General features: G+C 43.9%; 1 protein-coding gene across 4 annotated transcripts in view; it reads left to right on the top strand.

The window, feature by feature from the left end:
• RPTOR (regulatory associated protein of MTOR complex 1) overlaps positions 1–21914 on the top strand; it is a 321386-nt gene that overhangs the window by 72177 nt on the left and 227295 nt on the right. For all 4 annotated transcript variants that reach the window (XM_004013082.5, XM_012186450.4, XM_012186449.4 and 1 more), the window contains exons 2-3: positions 1062–1164; positions 8905–8987. In XM_004013082.5, coding sequence (XP_004013131.1) covers positions 1062–1164; positions 8905–8987 — 186 coding nt within the window. The remainder of the gene's footprint in view (positions 1–1061; positions 1165–8904; positions 8988–21914) is intronic.

The raw sequence follows: 21914 nt of genomic DNA, 5'->3' as shown, positions 1-21914 counted from the left end.
TTCCTCGCGGCCACCCTGTTTGAAATGACAGCCTCCCCACTCGTGGCAGGGATTTTTCTTTTTCTTTTTTTTGGACCATGCCCTGTGGCACATGGGATCTTTGTTCCTCAACCAGGGATGGAACCCAGGCCCCCTACCATGGAAACACAGAGTCTTAACCACTGGACCACCAGGGAAGCCCCAGGATTTTTATTTCTTTGATTTACTAATGTGTCCTCAGTTTCTAGAAACCGCAATTGGCACCTGGTGGGTTGGACAAGTTGTTGAACAAGTGAATTAATGAAGGATGAGTTCCAGATTTCTGGCTTGAGCAGCTGGGTAGATGGGGCTGACCTTTCCTAACACAGAGACCCTGGACCTGAGCAGGAGCAGGTGTGGAGGAAGGTGTGTCAGCTGATGGGCCCAGGGCTGTAGTATGTCAAGAAAGAGGAAGGAATCCAATGGCAAACACTAGACTAGGGAAATATTTACAACCAACAATGTGGACACCATCTTTAATATGTAAAGAGTCTGTGAAAATCAATCAGCAAAGATCACTGTTAGTAAACAAAAATGATAGTATAAACATGAGTAGAAGATCCACAGAAGATAAAGGATACAAATATTTGGAAAAAAATTCAGCCTTATTAATACTAAAGAATACAAACTAAATCAGTATGATACTTTTTCCTCTCATTAAATAATTAATAATTTTAAATAATAAGAATAGCAATAAACTGGTCAGAGTGTAAATTTGTGCAAGAGTTTTTGCGAAGTAGTTTGGCACAGTGAATCAAGTGTCTTAAAATGTTTACATCTTTTGATCAAATAATTGTTTCTGAAGTATATCTTAAGAAAGCCTGAGAAAAGCTAGCTTCCCCTGCCATGTACCTGTCTCCATCTGCCTGCTTGACTCAAACCCTGTCTTGATTGTGAAATACCCAAGAGGGGCACAGGTGACAGACGACTGAAGACTGACTGGGAGTGCAGAGGGCTCTGTATGTCTGGGAACATTTTAACAACTGGAAAACTCATCAGTGAATTTCATATTGAAATATTTGTTTTTTCTGTTGTGTTTCCAGATGAAGACTGTCAGTGTTGCCTTAGTTTTGTGCCTGAATGTTGGTGTGGACCCTCCAGATGTGGTCAAGACCACCCCTTGTGCGCGTTTGGAGTGCTGGATCGGTAAGTGCAGGCCCCTCCCTTACCACCTGTCGCAGGGGCCGCTGCATGGGTTCTTGGCTTGGCGGGGCCTGTCTTGGGCCACTGCAGGCCTGTGATTGGTTTCTGTAAACCTGAAAATTTTATTTCATCTCTCAGTTTTATAACCTTGGAGGTATTTTAGATATATTCACTTACCATTTGCAGTGGAGAGAGTGTCTCAGGAAAAATTGATTAAATGATGACTATTGGATTATATAATTTTCTCCTTTAAATTTGCCCTGCATCTGGTACCTAGTACTAGTTATATACACTTAAACAAACAAACAAAAAAAACCCTGAAGCACTGATACCTGCACGCAGGTGCCTCAGTTGCGCAACGCGGAGTCCCACCTGCCTCTTTCCAGGAGGAGGCGAAGTTGTTCTTTGTCATCATCCTCCCAGAGCATCTTAGCACATTGTTGACTGGAAATGGTGCAGCACAACCCTCACTTGTTTCTGGAGAGAAAACATTAGGGAGAAAGCTTTAGGCTCCCACCACGGATAGGACACTAGCCAAAGTTTTTTCCTGATGTCTTTTCTGAGTTAAGAAGTTCACTTCTATTCTTAGTTTGCTGATAGTTTCTGTTAGGAATCCATGTTGAATCTTATCAAATGTTTTCTCAACATCTAATGAGATAATAACCTGGCTTTTCTTTTTTAGTCTGTTGATGTGGTGAATTATATGGATTGATCTTGTTGAGCCAACCTTGAATTTCTGGCATAAGCTTCATTTGTTTTACCTTTTTCATATGTTCCTGGATTTGATTGCTAATATTCTATTAAGGAATCATGCATTTCTGCTTATGAGGGTTGTTGGTCAATAGTTTTCTCATCTTGCAACATATTTGTCTCGTTTTGGTAGCAAAATAATGCTGGTCTCATTAAACAAGTTGACAAATATTCCCATCTTTCCTGTTTCAAGGAACAGTTTGTATTGAATTGGGTATTATTTCTTCTGTAAATTTTGGTAGAATTTACCAGTGAAGCCATCACAGTATGAATTTCCTTTGTGTCCATCATTGAATTTTCAGCTTTCTCTTGTTGGTAGGATTGGGGCAATCCGTACCCCACCTCTCTGCAGCTTTCTCTAGTCTAAGCAAAAAGCAGAAATTCCCTTTATCTGCTTTAAACAGTAAAAATTACAAATTGTTATGATCTGAATTGGGAAATAGGGTTTTTTCCCCCCACTTTACTTCCCTATTTCACTGTCTGAGGATATCTTAGGGTGACAGCCTTTATCTCACAGCCTCCTGCCTGCAGCACAGGCCCCTTGTCCTCCCAGCCCAGGGACAGTAGCTGTTTTCCATGGCCAGTTTTCTTAGATGCTTTCTTGGCTCTCTGCCATCCCTTGGTGACTGTGCTGATTGAAATTGACTTCTTATTAGCCACCACTGACTGTTTCCACTTCATTTACCCCTTGTCAAAGCTGAATTTAATCAGTTGTTTTCTATTTCCTCCCTCTGTTACTACTCTTCTGTTAGGTTTTTTAACATAAGACTTCTCAGCCCAGATCCCAGTGTACACTCCTGGGGATTGTGTGGGTGGTGCTGAGTAGGGAAGTGCACCTTCCGGGCTGAGGGGCTGTTTTTTTTATTAGCTTCTCTAGGGATCCTTTGCTTTCTACACTCTTGCCCCCAAAGAGAAATCAAAGAACCCTCCCTCACATCTCACATAGTCTCTTTGATCAGTATTTATGGGACAGTGTTAATAAAAATGCAGAGAATCCCTTACTTTCTTCTTGATGTGAAATCCAACAAATGAATAGATTTTTTAATGTTATAGTCTTAAAATTTTTCTGCAGTTTTTTAGATATGGAATCTACTTTGTAATCATTTCAATAGATTTTGAATTCAGCAAGGCATATTGCCTTTAGTGAGTTGAAAATTTTTCATTTGGCTTTTATTAAAAAGCAAGTCCTTATGGTGATTTCAACAATATGGGATAAGGGAGGGTGAAAGTCTTAAAGATTTGAATCAGCAAATTTGTAATGGTGTCTAGCAGCCTATATGTTAATTTTTATTTTGAAAAAACATTTTCAAAAGTTGCATGTGGAGCTCTAAGGAGTTTTCTTCCTCATTCATTTGAAAGTAAGCTGCTGAAATGATGCTCCATCACTTCGAAATCTATTAATGTATGATTGCTACATACAAGAGTTTCTCTTTCATGACAACCTGGTCCTCACAGACAGGGGATTAACATGGATGTCCCAGTACCAGGTAAGCCTTGGGTTGCATTTTCAGGGTTGCCACGTGTCCCCATAAGGTCCTTTATGGCACAAAGACTATTCCTGCTTCACACATTGTCCCTAATTTAGTTTCATTCAGCCTGGAATAGGCCTCAGTCTTTCCTTAACCTTCATGACCTTGACACTTAGAAGGTTACAGGCCCTCTGTTTAGCAGAATGTCCCCGACGGTTCCTTGGGATTACATTTTGTTTATGCCTCTTTGGCAGGAGTGTCATGGAAGAGATCCACCTTCCCCCATGGATCCTATCGGGTGGCACATGACTTTAATTTATCTCATTGCTGGGTATGTAGCTTTCTTATCATTTGATTAAGTTGGTACCTGAACTTCCCCTGTTCCCTTTTGTAGTTAATAAGCATTTTGTGGGAAGCGGTGCTTTGTCTGTGTTAATGTTTCTTTCATCATCAGACTTCCAATTTATTCGACTTGAACTCATGGCTTGGCTGGTGAGGCAGGGAGATGCAGGCATGATGACAAGTTGGTTCTGCCTTTTTCAGGATGGTATGCCTGAAGCATGTGATGGCTGGGAAAGGAGTCCTGAGGAAGACCCCTTGCAGGGCTTGGTACCTTCTAATAACCTGAAAAGATGCTCCCATTTAGAAGGCAGCCAATCGATGTTTTATACTTGGTCTTAGCATTTTGTGCTCCGTCACCAGAAATCAAAGGTTTTGCACTCATCATGACCTCAGCTTATTCATTCCAGCTATTTCTCTCAAGCAGTCACTTAACCATTTGGGGCCTTAGTTTCCTCTGCAAAATGGAGCTGATAATGGCACCCACTTCTTGGCTGGAGGGTGATTAACTGGGGCATGAACAGGGCTCAACTTGGAGACTGTTCACAGCCAGGAGCAGCCACCATCAGCCTGCACTTGCCTCCCCACCCCACCCAACAGGCCGAGGTGCTGGGTAGGAACCTGAGCTGTTCCCACATCTGTACCACCTCTGCTCCTTCTGTGCACTCGCCCCAAAGAGAGGGGAAAGAACCATGCTTCTGTGCATGGGGCTGGGTGGGGATTACGAGTTCATTGCTTTATGGCTGTAGACACACATCAAACTGGCGAGACTGCTGGTCGAAACTGCCCTGATCATAGGGATAAGGGGTCTGGAAACTTGAGAAATAGGCAGATTCTTACTTGCCAGTCCCTTTTTGTGTACCTGTGTGCCTTCAGTCTCCACACACGTTGGGGAGAGTCCTACCTTCCTGGAAGGTACATTAGAGGATGTACCTGAGTGTGCCGAAAGTGGCCCTTTAGGTTTTCCTGTGTTGCCAGGATAAGCAAGTAGAAGATGCACTGTGCAACCCAGCAGTGACAGCCCGCCCTCCCTGCTGGACTGCTGCACAGCCAAGGCCCAGGTTCCAGCTCCAGCGAGGGAGGGGGAAAGGCGCATAGCCACAGCTTGCCCAGTAGGAGTAGGGGTGTGCGGACATGGGTGCCGCCCCTCTGTTCCTCTAGACAATAAGATGCTGTTTATTTCAGGGAGGCGACACTCAGGGAAGCAGGGAGAGGCTGTTTTGTTTTATGGCCCCACATTAAACTAAAAACAATCCCGCTAAAGAACAGCACTTCTGTACCTGAGAGGATCAGTGTTTGAAAGCGGAGTGTAGATGAGCTGAGCGCTGAAGGGGAGGGAACGTCATTTAGCCTTGATGTCTTTTACATCTAGCTAACAGTAGCTGTGTTTCAGAGGTAAGATGGCTGTGAGTTCATTGGATGCTTGGGAATTCTGTTATCCTAAGAAAATATTTGGGAGGCGCTTTGTTTTTCTTATTTCTTAGAGAAAAGCATTTTCTTCCTCCCTCCACATGTGGATATTAAGAGACCTGTGTCTATGAGCTAAAAATAGTGGTAGAAAACCTTTGCAAGCAGCTCTTGGTTTTACAGACATTTTCACAGCCTGTCGTCTTATCCTTATATCAGACTTGAACTTGACGGATAGTAGAGTTGGTCAACAGATGTTAGGTGGAGACCTACCTGTTAAGTGCAGAGGTATATGTAGAAATGTAGTCATGCTTCTTAAGATTTAGTTTTAGACAAGACCAGCACAAGGGAGACAGGCCCCTCAAACTCAGCAGACACGGTGGAGTTGGAACAGGCCATATCAGCAGTGGGGGTTGCACGGGGAGGTGAGAATGAACCCCGGGAGGAGAAGGAGCTGGTTGTGGTCACAGCCCTGAGTGTGCTTGCTGGGCTTGTCTGGGCCTTGCTGCTGGATGCTAGGTGCACCCTGTGCCTGCGCCTATGCCTCTTGCTCTTATGACTTTTGGTTTAAACCCTGTTCATATTTCAGTGAAGAAATACTTAGGAAATGTCCACTAAATACAAGCTATGGAGAAGTACAGATTTTCCTTGAGCAGTGAGTCCTGCATGTTTTAAAATTTTTAATTTATGTTAAAGTATAGCATATGTGGGATTCCCACGTGGTGCTACTGGTAAAAAAGAATCCACCTGCCAGTGCAGGAAATGTAAGAGATGCAGGTTCAGTCCCTTGGTCAGGAAGATCCTCTGGAGAAGGGAATGGCACCCTACTTCAGTATCCTTGTTGGGAAATCCCTGGGACAGAGAAGCCTGGAGGGCTACAGTCCATTGGGTCCCAAAGAGTCAGCATGATTGAGCATCTGTGCATAGCATGTGTGTAGGAGGGTACACTGATCCAAGTGTATAGTTGATAACTTTTCCCAAGCTGAGCAGACTCAGATCAAGAAACAGTATTATCAGTGGCCAGAAGCCCATCTTGTCTTTTGTCACCTTCTGGTCACCGCCACCCCAAGCCTCCCCTGTCTTGACAGAGTCTGGTAGCTCTGCTGATTTTGCATGTTATCTAAGTGGGAGCATTCAGGAGGCACCGTAGGCCTTTTGTGGGGAGTGACATCATAGAAGCAGTATTTTAGAAGGACTCACTGTGCTGGTTGGTCTCCAGGTGGGTTGAGAGGAGACAGGTCAGTGAGCCCTGCTGTGCTCCCTGCCCTCTGCCCCCTGTAGCATCTTTGGGAACTGACTGGGAGCAGGGAATCTCTGTAGTGTCAATATGAGAAGCTGCTGGTGAGACCAACACCACCATAGTTGATGGTAGTGGTGACCATCATGTAATGACCAGTGTAGTCATAGTGATGGAGAGCAGGCTCTTTTGAAGGAAAATTGGGTAGGACGTGATAGTCAGGTTGTGTAAATGTGAAGAAGATGGGAGTAAAAAAAAAAAAAAAAAAGACTCCACTTCTTATATTGGCTGAATGCCAGCACCACCAAAAACCTTTGTGACCTTGGACCAAGTTGTCTGACCACTTTATTTATTTTTTTTAATTTAATTTTTTTTTTTTTTTGGTCTGACCACTTTAAGCTTCAGCTTTCTCTTCTTTGTTATGAGGTATGTTGGACTAAGTCCATGTCATTGTCAGATTCTAAGCATCATGAAATACAGAGGGTTATGCCGAAGAGCTTGCAGGCAAGATTTATGAAGAGCTAAAATTTTATGCAAACACCAGTTACCATCTACTTTTCCTTCCTTCCATTTATCCACCCACCCGCCCACCCGCCTACTCACTCACGAATCCTTCATTCATTAAGTAGAAACCTGTGAAGGCATTAGAAGAGAAGTGTTTTGTTCAGATAGAACTACAATTTTAAATTTACTTCACCCCATGTCAGACTGATAAAATTGTTAGCAGTATCCACCTGGGATTTTGTTTTAGTTTACTTAAGTTGTTTAGTTGTTTATTTTAGTAAATGTCGTATTAAATGCACCATTTCAGTTGTCTTCATCCTTTCCCTCTCTTCCCCTCCCCCCTTCCATTCCCTGTCATATTATTGAGAGGAAGCCATTTAATTGACCACAAGGACTTGGTTTGGATGTGACAGCCTCACTTTGTTGATCGCAGCCTGATGGACTACTGCAGCTTTCGCTGCTCTTCCCTCGGGTGGCCATATTTTGATCCAAGACCTGGGGAAGAAGAGTGCGTGCTGCTGTTGGGCTGCCACTGCTGATGAGGGCCGTTGGTGAGGTGCGTGGAGAAGCGCGGTGCGGCTCTCTCCAGCTCCCACACACTTCTGACATGCCCTCCCTGGGAGCAGCCAAGAGAGGAAGGGGCAGGTGGGGGCCAGGCTTTCCAGAGGGTGCAGTCTGAGGACAGGGTGTAGGTTTCATCCTCCCCAGCATGGGCCTTTGGAACTCCTTCCCTCCAGTTGTCTTTGTCGTGATTCTTCAGAGGATGTATCTAAGAGCTGCCCCTGATCAGTGTGACTCCTGGACAGGCCTGTATCTGTTTACAGAGGAAACCATTTCTGTTCTCTTAGCCACAGATTAGCTGTGGCCAGAGCGCTGACCGCAAGGTCACTGTGTGAAGTGAGGGTACAGGAGTTAGAGGCTTTCAGGCTAGCTCTGGCAGTTACTCTGTTGGTCTTCACACACAGGACATAACCAGCTATTTGATGGCTTCTATTTGTTGAAACGGTTTTCTGCTTCCTTTTGCATTGTTACACCATTTTGTTATTGTTGTTCAGTCGCTAAGTCTGAACTCTTTGTTGGCCCTATGGACTGCAGCACGCCAGGCCTCCCTGTCCTTCACTATCTCTTGGGGTTTGCTTAGATTGTCCATTGAGTCAGTGATATTACCTAACCACTTAATCCTCTGCCATCTCCTCCTTTGTCCTTCAAGCTTTCCCAGCACCAGGGTCTTTTCCAGTGAGTCATCTCTTCGCATCAGGTGGCCAAAGTATTGGAGCTTCAGAATCAGTCCTTCCAATGAATATTCAGGATTAACTTCCTTTAGGACTGACTGGTTTGATCTTCTTGCAGTCCAAGAGACTCTCAAGGTCTTTTCTAGCACCACAATTTGAAAGCATCAGTTCTTCAGCTCTCAGCCTTCTTTATGGTTCAACTCTCACATCTGTACGTGACTAGTGGAAAAACCGTGGCTTTGACTACAGGGACCTTTGTTGGCAAGTATATCTCTGCTGTTTAATACACTGCCTAGGTTTGTCATTGCTTTCCTTCCAAGGAGGAAGCATCTTTTAGTTTCATGGCTGCAGTCACTGTCCTCAGTCATTTTGAAGCCCCAAAAATAATCTGTCACTGCTTCCACCTCCCCCTTCTATTTGCCGTGAAGTGATAGGACTGGATACCGTGATCTTAGTTTTTTGAATGTTGAGTTTTAAGCCGGCTTTTTTTACGCTCCTCTTTCATTCTCATCAAGAGAACCATAGGTGCTGAAATGACAAATGTGGATGAAAGGAAACAATCACGGGACCAGTAATAAAACCAGTTTTCCCTAGAAAGATGAAGAGTTGTGGTTTCTTAGCCTCCCAAGGAGGCTTAGTAGTTCTGTAAGTCAGGCTAAACACAGGTAAACCTCAGGCTCTGTTGTGTTGTCTTTAGTCAAAGGTGACTTTGAAGTGAATTGTCTAAGAGGAAACTCTGAAAGAGGGGTTTAGCGAGGAGGAAATGAACAAATAAAACACTTTCTCCTTCTCATTGCTTTCCCAGATCCTCTGTCCATGGGTCCTCAGAAAGCTCTGGAAACCATTGGTGCAAATTTACAGAAGCAGTACGAGAACTGGCAGCCAAGGGTAAGCTCTTTATTTGCTCTTATTCTTTCTTACAGAGAAATATAGTTTCTTGCTTTTAAACAGTCTTTGAATCCAGATTCTCTCCTCGTACAATCCAGTGACTGGACATTCCCTACGGCCGGCCTGCCTCCCTCTTCTGTTTGTTGATGTGCTCCACAGATTCATAAGGAAGCACGTGCCCTGGTGTGAGTCATTGATTGGATGGTCTAATTTTTATTTTGTCTAAGCTTTCCCACGAAATGTTTAGGAAAAAAGTATTTTTCATGTTGCTCTTAAATCGCAGTTTTTATTTTGCACAGGAAATGTATTTTCAGTAAGACTCTGTAACCTCAACTAGTTACAGCTATTTCTCCCATCTTCAATTTTCAAATAGTTGAGAAAAAAAGCAGTCAACATTCAAAAGATGACACCTATTATATGCTTTGTCTTTGAATCAAAAGATAAGGTTCTTCTTAAGGAGGCAGTTACTAATTACTGGGTCTTTTGTTGCCTATGTCTTAAACTTTTTTAAAGAAAGAAATATGGCATAGAATATAACTGTGTCAAATTGCCTTTAAGATCTGAATTTATTTGTAAACCACCCAAAGACCTATTTTCTTTAGTCTTTCTCATTAACTAGTTTGAAGATTTAATAATTCTAATAGAAAATTAGAAATCTGGGGTGTTTATGGAGGTTCCTTTCCATACAGCTTTCTGTGATGCTGGTTCTGGAATTTTCCACAGGATGGAATGGGATGGGGGGTGGGGGTTTGAGCGAGCGGTGCTGCTGTCGTGCCCCTTGTGGGCCTTTGCTTCTGCTTCTAGGGTTATGAGCCTAATGGGAGCCAACATCTCAGAGAACCGGCGAACATTTGCCTGCTTAGGAGTTTTGTTTGTGGATCATTTATCCATGTGATCTGGAATTCGGGAATTCCTCATGGATTATTTACATTCCTAGAGAAGAGACTAGCCAGGAATGAATATATTCCTGCCTGTGATGGTACCCTTGGTAATTTCTGCTTTTGCTCACGTTGTCAGGTGACTAATGTCACGCAACATCTCTGTGCCTCAGGTGTGTCCTTGTGCTTCGAATTTCTAACTTGTCAAGTCAGTGATACTGGACTCTTGTTCGTTTTCTTTTTAAATTTATTTTTGGCTGTGCTGGATCTTCATTTCTGTGTGCAGGCTTTCTCTTGTGTCAGAGAGCAGGGGCTAGTCTCTAGTTACAGTGTGTGGGCCTCTCATTGCTGTGGCTTCTCTTGTTGTGGAGCAGAGGCTCTAGGCTGGCAGGCTTCAGAAGTTTCGGCCTCAGTGGATGCAGCTCTGGGACTCGAGAGCACAGGCTCAATGGTTGTGGTGCATGGGCTTAATTGCTCCATGGCGTGTGGGATCTTCTCAGATCAGGGATTGAACCCAGGTCTCCTGCATTGGCAGGTGGATTCTTTATCACTGAGCCACCAGAGAAACCTCTTGGATTCTTGCTCTTTAGAACAAGAATTTAGAATTCTTAGTAGAGAGTTTCATCTATGTCTAAAGGCTTTGCTTTTTTCCTCCCTCAGATTTGTTACTCTTAATGGCTTATACAAAAATTCAGTAGCACTTTTCTTTAGAGTGCAGTGTGTTTGGGGCTTGGATGAGGACCAGTAAGATTTAGATGGTGTGGTCCTTTAAAAATAGTTGAGATGCCTGGTGTTATCAGTAGAAAATAGCTTCTTTGAGGACTTTGAAAGTACCCCCGGCTAGACAGGCACTTAGGGGTGAGTGCTCTCAGAGGCTCAGACACACCTTATGGTCCATGTGGGACAACATGCGCAGGTGACACTGGAAGATGAGATGCTCCTGGCAGATGGAAGATTGAGAACCAGCACTACTAAAATGTAAAGAATGCCTTTCTGACTTAGCTACTTCTGACCTTCCTCTGGGTTTGACTTCCTGTTTTTCTCTTTGCTAGACACATTTAAGAAAGAACATTACCAGATCAATTCAGATCTACTGATTGTATTCTTCATAGGAAAGGTCTCTGCTGGTTTAATTCTTTCTTCCTTTTAAAGAATTACTTCATAGAAGATACAGTCTTTCAGAATGCATGTTTAATATATCAAGGCATTTTATGTTTATTCCCTTTGGTGTGATTTACATTTTTTTTTCATGTGCTAAGAGTTGATTTACTGCTATTTTTATTATTAGTTTAGCTTGGTAGGTATCAGCGAGTTCATGCTAGCTGACAGTAAATGGAATCTTCTAAAGCAGGATCATTATTATTTTTAATCTAAATTACTGTCTGTGAGCAAAGCTCTTCCATGCTATCTGGAAGAGGCATTGGCATGTAAGGCAAGCTGCATTTATATAGAGAGAAATGATTGCAGAGCCAAAAATGACAGTGTGGAATCACACATAGGACTGAGAAATTACCTTCCCAGGACATAGGTGGCCAACAGTGGTGCAAAGGGGTATAGTCCTCTGGAAGGATGGTGGTTAGTCTGAGAAAATTTGTTAAAGTTAATGGGATTTCAAGATCTCCAAAGTAACTTTTTGAAGGAGAGATGGTTCAAAGGGCTGGTGAGGGAGAATGTTTCCAGATTATTGGAAGCCTTGACAAAGGTGCCAATATACTAGTGTGGTAGAATTCCATCTGGCTTGGTTTATATAGTAGAGTTGGAATAAAGTGTCAGCTGTAGCCTAGTAAGAAGCAGTTCATGCAACAGGATGGTGTCTTTTTGCCTGCATTCAGGAAGCAGAACCACAACAATGAATACTTAATGTTTTCTTTTTTGAATGCCAAGACCATTACATTCATTTTTAAGTACTATAAAATGTTTACAGTGTTTCTGCTACAAACAGTTAGTTAGTGGGACTTGTGTATTTCAGAGACAAGCCTAAGGTAAGGGTGCAGCCAGATACCTGACTGACTGACTGGTTGCTGGTCATGGGGCTGTGCCACATGCACTGGGCAGTAATGGTGCGTGTCCTGATGCAAGTGCACACTTCTCTGCCCTGCACACCTTCACGTGGGTTTACAGGAGGGAAGGAGGCCTGGCATCCGATGGGGTGGTTCTCAGAGTGTGGTGGCAGCCTCATGCTGCCTCATAGAGTTTGCGCAAAACATAAGGCAGTCACCGAGCTCAGATGTTTACGTGTGGGCGCCTGGTTTCTAACTATAAATCAGGGTCCTTTGAAACATTGCAGAGCGAAACACACACCACTTTATTGCACTCTACAGGGCTCTCGAGTTTTCTGCAGTAATAAAGAGAGGTTGATTGCATCTGCAATAAAACAATGGGAACGTTATTAAATTTCTAGACCTTTGATGTCGATACCCATAGATCTGGTTTTCTCTCTCTCTCTCTGTATCCTGTACTGCAAGACTCACAAAGGTTGGGCCATTGGAAATAAGGTCATTTTCATAAGTGTTTGTGGATGTCCTCGCAGGCCTCCACATTGCCGTGGAAGGGAGCAGGCTGGGGAATCCTGCCATCTCCCTCCCTTCCAGGGAGTGCAGAGAATAAACTACTGGAAACCTGTCAGCATCATCAGAGTGGTACCTTGATGAGCTGATTTCCTTCCTGGTGTTAAAATGCTTCTGGTTTTTCCTCCTAGTAGAAAGCTTCTACTTTTCTGGCTTTGATTGTTCAAGATTAAACATTTTGATAAAGGTGATTTGGGGTGAAGAAGGAGTTTAGAGACACCTTGATGATGATGTTTTTGTCTGAAGCTTCCAGACTATCTGGCCCAGATTTCCTTGCCAGGCCGATTGAGCCCCCCCCTTTCTAAATAATTTATCAGTTTGCCATGGGTGAAATATTTCTTCTGATTAAATTTAAGACTTTGCCTTATTACCTTGTAGGTACATAAATTTGTGTTTCTACGGGAGCTTGAAGGAAAAATGCCAACTGTTGTTTCAGCTGAAAATCCTGCAGTTAAATAAACCTCACTCAGTTCATCATAAGTCTCAACTGAAAGTTTTATTGGGAGATGGATCAGGAGATTATAAAGCTGAGCATCTACAGTGAAGAATAAATCTTTTTAAGACTTGCTAACAAATTGGGGGTTCTGGCAGTTTAGTACAAGGTGTGATTTAGGCACTAGGGCCAGGGGAAGATGGCAAACAAAGGGTCCTGTCGCTCTCCCGTTCTTTCCCCAAAGAGTTTCCAAACCACCATCAAGACCACAGCACCTTTCCTTGGGCTGTTTTCCTGGGTGGCTTGAAAACAAATGCAATGGAAATATTCATAACTTCCAAGGTAAGTGAAGGCATTTAGCAAGACTTCCAGTGCCAGCAAGTGTCTGAAATGACCCTGACTTAGCCGTCCTGTGTGCGTATCTGTGAGAGGGGATGAAGAGTGCCCTGTGGCGCTTTGCTGCAATGCACCCTCTTCCACCAGGCCTTGGGGACTCGTGCAGCGGTTGTTGGGGCTCCAGGAAGCCAAGGTGCTCCACAACCTCAGTTAATCCTCTGGGGACTGTTCTTCGGTACCACATGCAGGACGTTTGCTGCATGGCACGTAGCAGAGGCTCAATTTCAGCCTTGTCTTCAGTTCATTGTGCCTCTCAAGTCTATCAAGTGGTCAAGGGATGAAAGTTCGAAAGTTGGTTTTGCTGTTAGAAAGACACATTTTCAGAGTGTTTCCCACCATGTATAGGGGTAGGCATCTGCTTGGAACAAAGTGACCCTCCACCACCTGGTCCATCATCAAAGCAGAGATAATTGTTGTGTTTTAAGTGACCATTGCCCTTTCCTTCAGTGTTGGTCACAGAGTTGCCTGCATCTTCTCAGAGCATGTGCAAATGAACTGTAGCCATGATTCTACCTTGTGGTGGAAGAGAGAGTTTGGAGGAAGAGGGGAATGACAGGGCCAGTGGACAGCGTTCTTCACGTTTTGTGCATTTGTTGGCTTATCTTTGGGGTTTAGGTGCAGCTGCTGTTGGCAGACCCTAACACTGTGCAGCAGTGTTTCCTGGTGGGGTTGTGGTTAGGATGCTGGAGTTAGGCTCTTGACTGCTCCCGGAAATGAGGCTGACAGCTCAGCCTGCCCACCTCTGGGAGGAGGAATTCAGCTGCCAGGCATTTTGGGGATTGACCGTTCAACTGGTGAGTGTTAGGAAATGGGCTCTCAGTTCAGTTTGCTGGGTCGGGCTTTGGAGCTCACCGTACTGCTGGGTGACTTGCCCCTGTTGGCCTCCTTCCTGGGGTGGTCACATGGCTTGTGGCCCACAGGCTGTGGTGTCTGCTCCATTGGGGGTGAGAGCAGGGGCAGAGCAGCAGGTATTGCTAATCAGACAACTGTCCTTACCTGCCCCCTCAGTGCTGTGGAATGTGTTCTGTACTGGGATGCAGCAGGAAACCTCATGCACGTGGGTTCCTCCTTTTCTTGGGATTTTCAGAGCCAGTTAAAAAACTCACAGAAGAAAGTTTGGGCTGTGTTTCCCACTTGGGAGGTGCTCTGAAGAGATCTGTAGAATAGACCAAGGTGGGTTATTTCTTGTAGTTACTCTGCTTGGGGTCACGTCATGATGCAAGTCCCAAATTGACAGTGCAGTTCAGCCAGTGAAAATGGCCCCGTAAGGCAGATTGAGGGCCGCCCTAATGCCAGCGTCACACTGTCACTCCCATTCTGCTGTCCCCTAGGCCAGCCATCTCTCCCTCTGCTTGCCTTCATTGGCCCTTTCCTTTTCTTGGGTCCCAAGGTTGGGCTTTATCCACCTTGTTGGTGTTTTTGTGACAGACTGCAAAGGAGGAGGACTCATAGCCAAAGGCAGAATTGTGGATGGATGGCTCACAGTTTACATAATTCAGTATCTGGTGTGAAGCACTTTGCATCCTGTACTCACTAAATTTGCATGACAGTGTAGACAAAGACTTCTGGTGTTCTTGGGGTTAACTGTTGTGTTTTGACAGTTTCACTAAGTCCTTTCTGCCCCAAACATTAAGATTTGTACCTGTGACAAACATTTTATTTATATTTTCCTTTGGCCTTGACAGTGTTCCCAGACTTCATCTTCACCCCTCTTTTCAATCACCGCTCACCTGACAGCTTTTGCATGTACCGTGTTCAGTGTGAATTCTGATTTATGTTCATCAGCCAAACGCGTCCTCTTTGGCCCTGCCCACATGCCTCCTGTCTTTCCCTTTTCCCAGAGGCCATGGGAGTGGAAACAGCCTCTAGATGTGGAGTTGAGGTTCTGCAAAGCCCACCGTATGCTCACCAGGTGTAACTGAGAAGAGTTGTTAAATTATATTCCAGACTCCCCCTACCAATTCTATCTCCCATTGATTTTCCCAAGAGAGCTTACAGACCTGGCCATCCCTCCACCAGCATTCACAGGTCTGACCTGGGCATTCTTTCAGAAACACAACAAATATTATAAAAGAAGAAGAAGGAAATCATTTTGCAGCCATCTGGAGGATAAACTGCCTGTCATGAGACTAGAACTCTGGCTCTTTCTGGGGAGGGGTGAGTTCAAGGCCTTGTCACCAGGCAGAGAACCTGGGCTTGTTGAATTTTGGCTTTGCTACTTTCTAGAAATGTCACTTTGAGAAGTTGCTATTCAACTTTTAAGATTCCTAAATGTGAAAGTGAAAGTTGCTCACTGATGTCCAACTCTTTGCAACCCCATGGACTATATACAGTCACCTAAATGTGAAAGGAAGCTTAATGGGGGAAGGAGGGGCCACAGTGCTGTGGGCAGATCCCTACCTTCCTTGAGAGTGGAGGCCCTTTGAGTGAAGAACATTGCCCAGGGGTGCCCCCTCTCTCCAGGTCCCCTCTCCTGCCTGGCTGACTCCTTTCCCCACTCTCCTCTATGAACTGACCTACCTCAAGGATTGACTTTTCAGAGACAAACACAGCCTTAACTCTGTCCTTAACAAGCTACTCCCGGACATCATCTCTCATCTTCTTGTTCCTTTTAACAAGACAGTTATCTCTCTGTGTGTGACAGATTGCAAATGAAGACCAAATGCTGTCAGTTTGAGGACTAAAACCGCAGCTCGGCATTCACAAATTTTCATGTGCAAGGCTGTTTCCGAGTTAACCTGGAGGCGCAGGATGCAGAGCCCTGTGTAAACAGCTCTGGAGGATGTGCGAGGATGGAGATAAAGATGTCTGAGGAAGTGCTTGGTTCTAAGTCAGAAAGTAGAATATGTGGTGCTTTAAAGAATGGAATGTGAAATTTAGAGATGGCAGGGAGCCCACCGTATGCTCACCATGTGTAACTGAGAAGAGTTGTCAAATTATATTCCAGCCAAACAACAGAGTGCTGATCAAGGGTGAAATGAGAATGGATTAGAGTGAAATGGCCACTCCTGTTATCTTGATTTCATTTTACAGGGTTAAACCGTATATCACAGTGTTATATGTGAGTTGGGGCTTCACAAAGGCTTCTGAATAGCCCCTCTTAAATGTCAAGGAGTTACTTGTTAGTGTGATATACAGTAGATATTTATTTTAAAAATTAAGATAAAATTCAATAGCATACATTATAAATGGGATCATATAATATGTGGCCTTATGTGTCTGACTTCTTTCACTTAGTGTGATGCTTTCAAGGTTCATCCATGTGGTTCATGCTGCTGTATGTGTTAGTGACTCAGTCCTTTTTATAGGTGACTTAAATTCCATTGGTTAGTTAGACCACATTTCGTTTATTCATCTATTGAAGGACATTTGGGTTGTATTCACCTTTTGGCTTTCGTGAATAATGCTGTGAACAGGGTGTAAAGCACATGGTCCAACCAAGAGGGTCATATAGGACTTGTGTCAGTGTCATCAAGGAAGTTTCTCTCTCTATTGAAAAAAATATTTGTTTTATTTGGCTTTGCCAGGTCTTAGTTCTGGCATGCAAGATCTTTTAGTTGTGGCCTGCAAACTCTTAGCTGTGCCATGTGGGACCTAGTTCCCTGACTAGGGATCAAACCTGGCCCCATGCATTGGGAGTGTGGAGTCTTATCCACTGGACCACCAGAGAAGCCCCAGAAGTTTCTCCTTTAAAGATCTGAATGTAGGGTAGGTTCCTTGATGGATTCTTAGTTATGTTTTGTTTTGATTTTAAAAATTTTCAGCCAAATTTCAATAAAAATCAAGGAGAGAACCTAGATAATTGAGAAATAGCTCAAGATTTGAGGAAATTTAAAGAGTCATCAAGGAGCACTTTGCAAAACTTTGTAAGTAAGTTGGAAAACCTTTGTGGAAGGCATGATTTTCTAGGAAAATCAAATGTCCATAACTGACCTCAGAAAAGATTGAAACTCAAAATAAATCAATCAATATAAAAGAAATAGAGAATGTTATCACAGAGGTCTTCTCCCACTTCTTCCTCCAAAAGATTTCAAACTTTGGAGGAACACAGAACTCTCAGGCTATTTGACTTCTATTATGAAAAGGTACTGAAATATGATAAATTTAATAAGCAAAGCACAAGAAGAAAATGTATTCAGCAGTCTTAGAAAATACATGTGTAACTTAGAGAAATTCAGCTGTTTCTTCTCATCAAATTAATAGTGTAGGTGTGTGCGATGTGTGTGTACATGGAAGTGTTTGTGTGTATGTATGAGTAGATTGATTGGTCTCTTGGTCCCTGATCACTTGATCTGCCCATCCTTCCATTCGTTCAAATGCCCTGGAGTGAATGTGATGGGAGATGAGCCTGTGGCTGCCTTAGTTTTTCTCCATCTCCATTTGCTTTGTGGCATCTTGCTCTATTGATTACTTCTGTCCCACCAACACGTAGTTACACAGGTAATCCCCGAAATGATGCACAAAACGTTTGCCATGGCGAGTTTGGGGTAGATGCTAAAGAAGACTTTTACTGTAGGTCCTTTATCCCCTGTATTTAAAAATCATGACTCATGTGACTTTAATAATAGGCATCTGATTTAAAATAGCTGTTCTCCAAGTATCACTTAGTGTAGCAATGGGACTGTGTGAAGCAGAAGGACACATGTTACTGGCTTTGTGAAATCCACATGCAGTTTGTGCTGCCACTTTTGGCCTCTCTTATTTCTGTGAGAGAGAGTGTGTGTGTGTGTGTGTGATGTGAGCAGCTAGAGAGGCTGTTGCCTGAGGCCTTCCTTCAGCCCTTTACACCTTGGGGGCAGCCTTCATTTTCTCCATAGAGATTCGCTTAAGTCAATGAGGGGTGGGCTGGTCCCTCTGAGAGCTGTACAGTGGGGAGCACTGCCCTGAGGGCAGCACCCCTAGGGCAGTGCAGTTTATATAGTCACCTGAGGCAGTGTGTGTCGGGGGATGGTGCTGGGAGGTCTCTGCTCAGCAAATCTGTTCCCTTTAACTTTGTTTATCAACTCCATGCATCGAAATAACTAAGCTTGTTACAGGCATTTAACCTAAGACAACTGATGAGAAATTACGATGTTGTCTTAGTGGAAGGAAGGTGTTTTATTGAATATTCTAAGGAAAAAAAAGATAAGCATCTCAAAAAAAATAAACACTGGTCATGGATAGCACCTTAAATTTTCATGTGAGGGATCCTGTTCAGTTCAGTTGCTCAGACGTGTCCCAACTCTTTGTGACCTCATGGAATGCAGCACTCCAGGCTTCCCTGTCCATCACCAACTCCCAGAGCTTGCTCAAACTCACGTCCATTGATTTGGTGATGCCATCCAACTGTCTCACCCTCTGTCATCCCCTTCTCTTTGCCTTCAATCTTTCCCAGCATCAGGGTCTTTTCCAGTGAGTCAGTTCTTCGCATCAGGTGGCTAAAGTATTGGAGTTTCAGCTTCAGCATCAATGCTTCCAATGAATATTCAGGACTGATTTCCTTCAGGATTGGCTGGTTTGATCTCCTTGCTGTCCAAGGGGCTCTCAAGAGTCTTCTCCAACACCACAGTTCAAAAGCATCAATTCTTTAGCACTCAGCTTTCTTTATAGTCCAACTCTCACATCCATACATGACTACTGGAAAAACCGTAGCTTTTTCTAAACAGACCTTTGTCGGCAAAGTAATGTCTCTGGTTTTTACTATGCTGTCTAGGTTGGGATCCTGTAGTGGGAAGAATAGCCTGTCTTAAAGGGATTACTGCCCAAAGAATAGAGATGGGCTAATCATCCTAAAATCATTCTAAAATTAAGTGATACCTGTCCAAGTGGCCTAGGTACTTTGAGGATGTGTATGTGCAGTGTAGATTCCAGCTGGCTGTAGGTTACAGGTGGGTGAAGGGCCACTTTGGCTGAATGCAGTAGGTTCTTGGTATAGCCTCAAATGAGAGGAAATGGTGATTTTACTTACAAGTTTAGTATTTTCATCAATATAGAAAGTCATTGTTTTTAATACATAAAAAATAGGTAAGTGACCACCCAGTTCAGTGATGAGAATTGCAGATAATGGAAGTGAGCATCAGTTTACAGTCCTCTTTACAGGAAGATGACCATCTAACTAGTGGTGTCTACTTTTCTGTACTTTCCGTAGAGTTTACTGATATGGAACTCAAAGGGAGTGCAGTCTGGGGTAGCTTAGTGTGGAGAGAGGGTGTTCCTGCCTCCATCACCATAACAAAATTGCTTTGTTTTACAAAAGCTGTTCTTTAATTAATGATAACTCCTTAACAGCACAGCATTTGCCGAGTTGGGAGAACTGTTTTAATCCCACTGAATAATTGTGACCTTGGATAAATCTCTAAAATTCATTTCAGCTTTAAATTGCTCTTGTTCTAACATGGGTTTATTCTTATCTATCTAATGAAACAGAAAAGTCTGTATTAACGATTAAAGTCAGATGATCGTTTTAGAGGTGAGTGGTTTTTGTTTCTTTTGTTTTTTTTTTTTTTAGCTGCGCTGTGCAGCCTGTATGATCTTAGTTCCTTGGACCATGGATTGGAACTGGGTGCAGAATTCTATAGCAGTTTCTTTCTTTTGATGTAAATAAAGGCTTTTTGTTGGTAGTGGTTTGATTTTGTTTTTTCCAGTTTAAACAAGTTTAAAAGTGTTTCCCCCTCATCTTCAGGCTTTCTGTTAAAGAGTTGGCTCTAAGTCTTAATATTTGTTTTTCTGAGGTTTCCCCCACCCAACATTAGTTTAAAAGCTTCTCTCTTGGTTTTCATAATTTCGCTGAGGTGTTCTTGGGTTCTGTATTTATCCTTTTTGGCACTTCTTGATCACAAGGCTTAATGTTTTTCGTTAGTATCACTTCAGATACCACCTGTGTCCCTTCTCTCCTAGAACTCGGTTAGAGTATGTTTGGTCCTTTCCCTGTGTCCCATGTTTTTTTTCTGTTCAGTGGGTTGTTTTCAGGTTTAGTTCTTTCTGTGTTTCTTTCTGGATATTTCCTGCTGACCTGTCTCATAACTCTCAAATCCCCTTTTGTTACAGTATCCAATCTGCTATTTAGCCAAACTCCCAAATTCTTGATTATATTTTTTCTTTTCTATAATTTCCATTTGATTCTTCAATTATTCATGGTCTTTGATGAAAATTTCCTTCCACCTTATAACCTATTTCCATGATGATATCAGCTGTCAGTTCTAAGGCGCTCATTCTCTTCACATTAACATCTCTGGAATCAGGATGTGTGTTATAATCAGTACTGACATGGGGCATGACTGGACAGCAGTTAGTGTTTTGGAAAGTAACCAAAAGGCCCACTTGTGGAGTGAGTAGGAGTCGTGGATGAGGAGTGCTAAGGACAGAATCAGTGACCTGAAAGACCCCCAGAGACTACCGTGTGTGTGAGTTCATGCTTAGTTGTGTCCGACCTTTTGCAACGCTATGGATTGTAGCCCGCCAGGCTCCTCTGTCTATGGGATTTTCCAGGCAAGAATTCGGGAGTGGGTTGTCCTTTCCTCCTTGAGGGGATCTTCCTGAGCCAGGGATCAAACCCACATCTTGTGTGGCTCCTGCATTGGCAGGCAGATTCTTTATTGCAGAGCCACCAGGAAAGCCCAGAGACCATCATGGAGATGTCAGATCTCCCCCACTCCCAACCTTTGGTCACAGAGAGTGGGCCTCTGTGAAGGAAAGTGTGGGAATACCCGAGTCAGTGGCTATGGCTTATTTTTTCTTTTCAGGTACATACAGGGGTGATAAAGGATAAACCTGCCCAATTCAGTTTACAGTAGTTCTTTCACTAAATGCTAGCTGTAAGTTCCAGTTGATAAGGAAACATCGTGCCAAGTGTGGTCGGCAACATCTTCCCCTTAGTGATGCGTCAAGCAGTGGCACGTCTTTCAGCCTGTGGCTTATTATATTCTGTGAAGTAGGAGCATCTCTTTGATATAAATTACAGCCACACCCCTGGAGGAGTGGAACTGCGAGACAGGCTCCGTGAAGTTTAATGGTGTGGGAAGCCCCTTTCCACCATGGCTACTGGCTGGCTCTGCCTGTTGCCCTGGAATCCTGGACCTTCTCGCCCCACGCCTCCTTCCACTGCTACATCAGTCCCCTCTTCCCATCCTCTCCACCCGCCCCACCCACCGCAGGCTCTGGTGTCACTTACTTGCCTGCTTAAACTAGCAAGTGAAAACAGGATCACATTCCACCCCCACCCCAGCCACCCTCTGGTCTGATGTTCCTTCCAGCCAGCCCACTGCCCGCAGGAGGGTGCTTGTCCCTCTCACCCTCGTCAGCCTCCCCCTAGTTCATCTCTGCTCCCTGCTCATCTTTCACACATTCTAAGGGGGCAGCTTGCCCACCTGACTTCAGTCTCTTTCCTTCTGTGTCAGCCCTGAGCTCTGGGGCTCCAAAGTCAGATGGAGATAGTGATGCTCTGGCTTGAGCCCGTTAGGGATCCCATGTGGCTGGCTTGGAGATTTGGGGGGTAGATTGAAAGGGACTTGTGCTCAGAGTCAGGGTTGCTCCTGGAGTCTTCAGCCAAACAAATCGGAGGGCAGAGGGGTTCCGAGTCACAGCACTAGGGGGTCAGCAAGGACCCCGTGTGCATCTCAGGGAAGGTGGGGGCCCCAGAACTCTCCTTGTTTATGGCAACTCCACCAGGGCCTAT

The sequence above is a fragment of the Ovis aries genome, chromosome 11 (genome assembly GCF_016772045.2).
Source record: "Ovis aries strain OAR_USU_Benz2616 breed Rambouillet chromosome 11, ARS-UI_Ramb_v3.0, whole genome shotgun sequence".
In the NCBI taxonomy this organism is placed as follows: Eukaryota; Metazoa; Chordata; class Mammalia; order Artiodactyla; family Bovidae; genus Ovis; species Ovis aries.
This window is presented reverse-complemented; position numbering and strand designations above follow the sequence as displayed.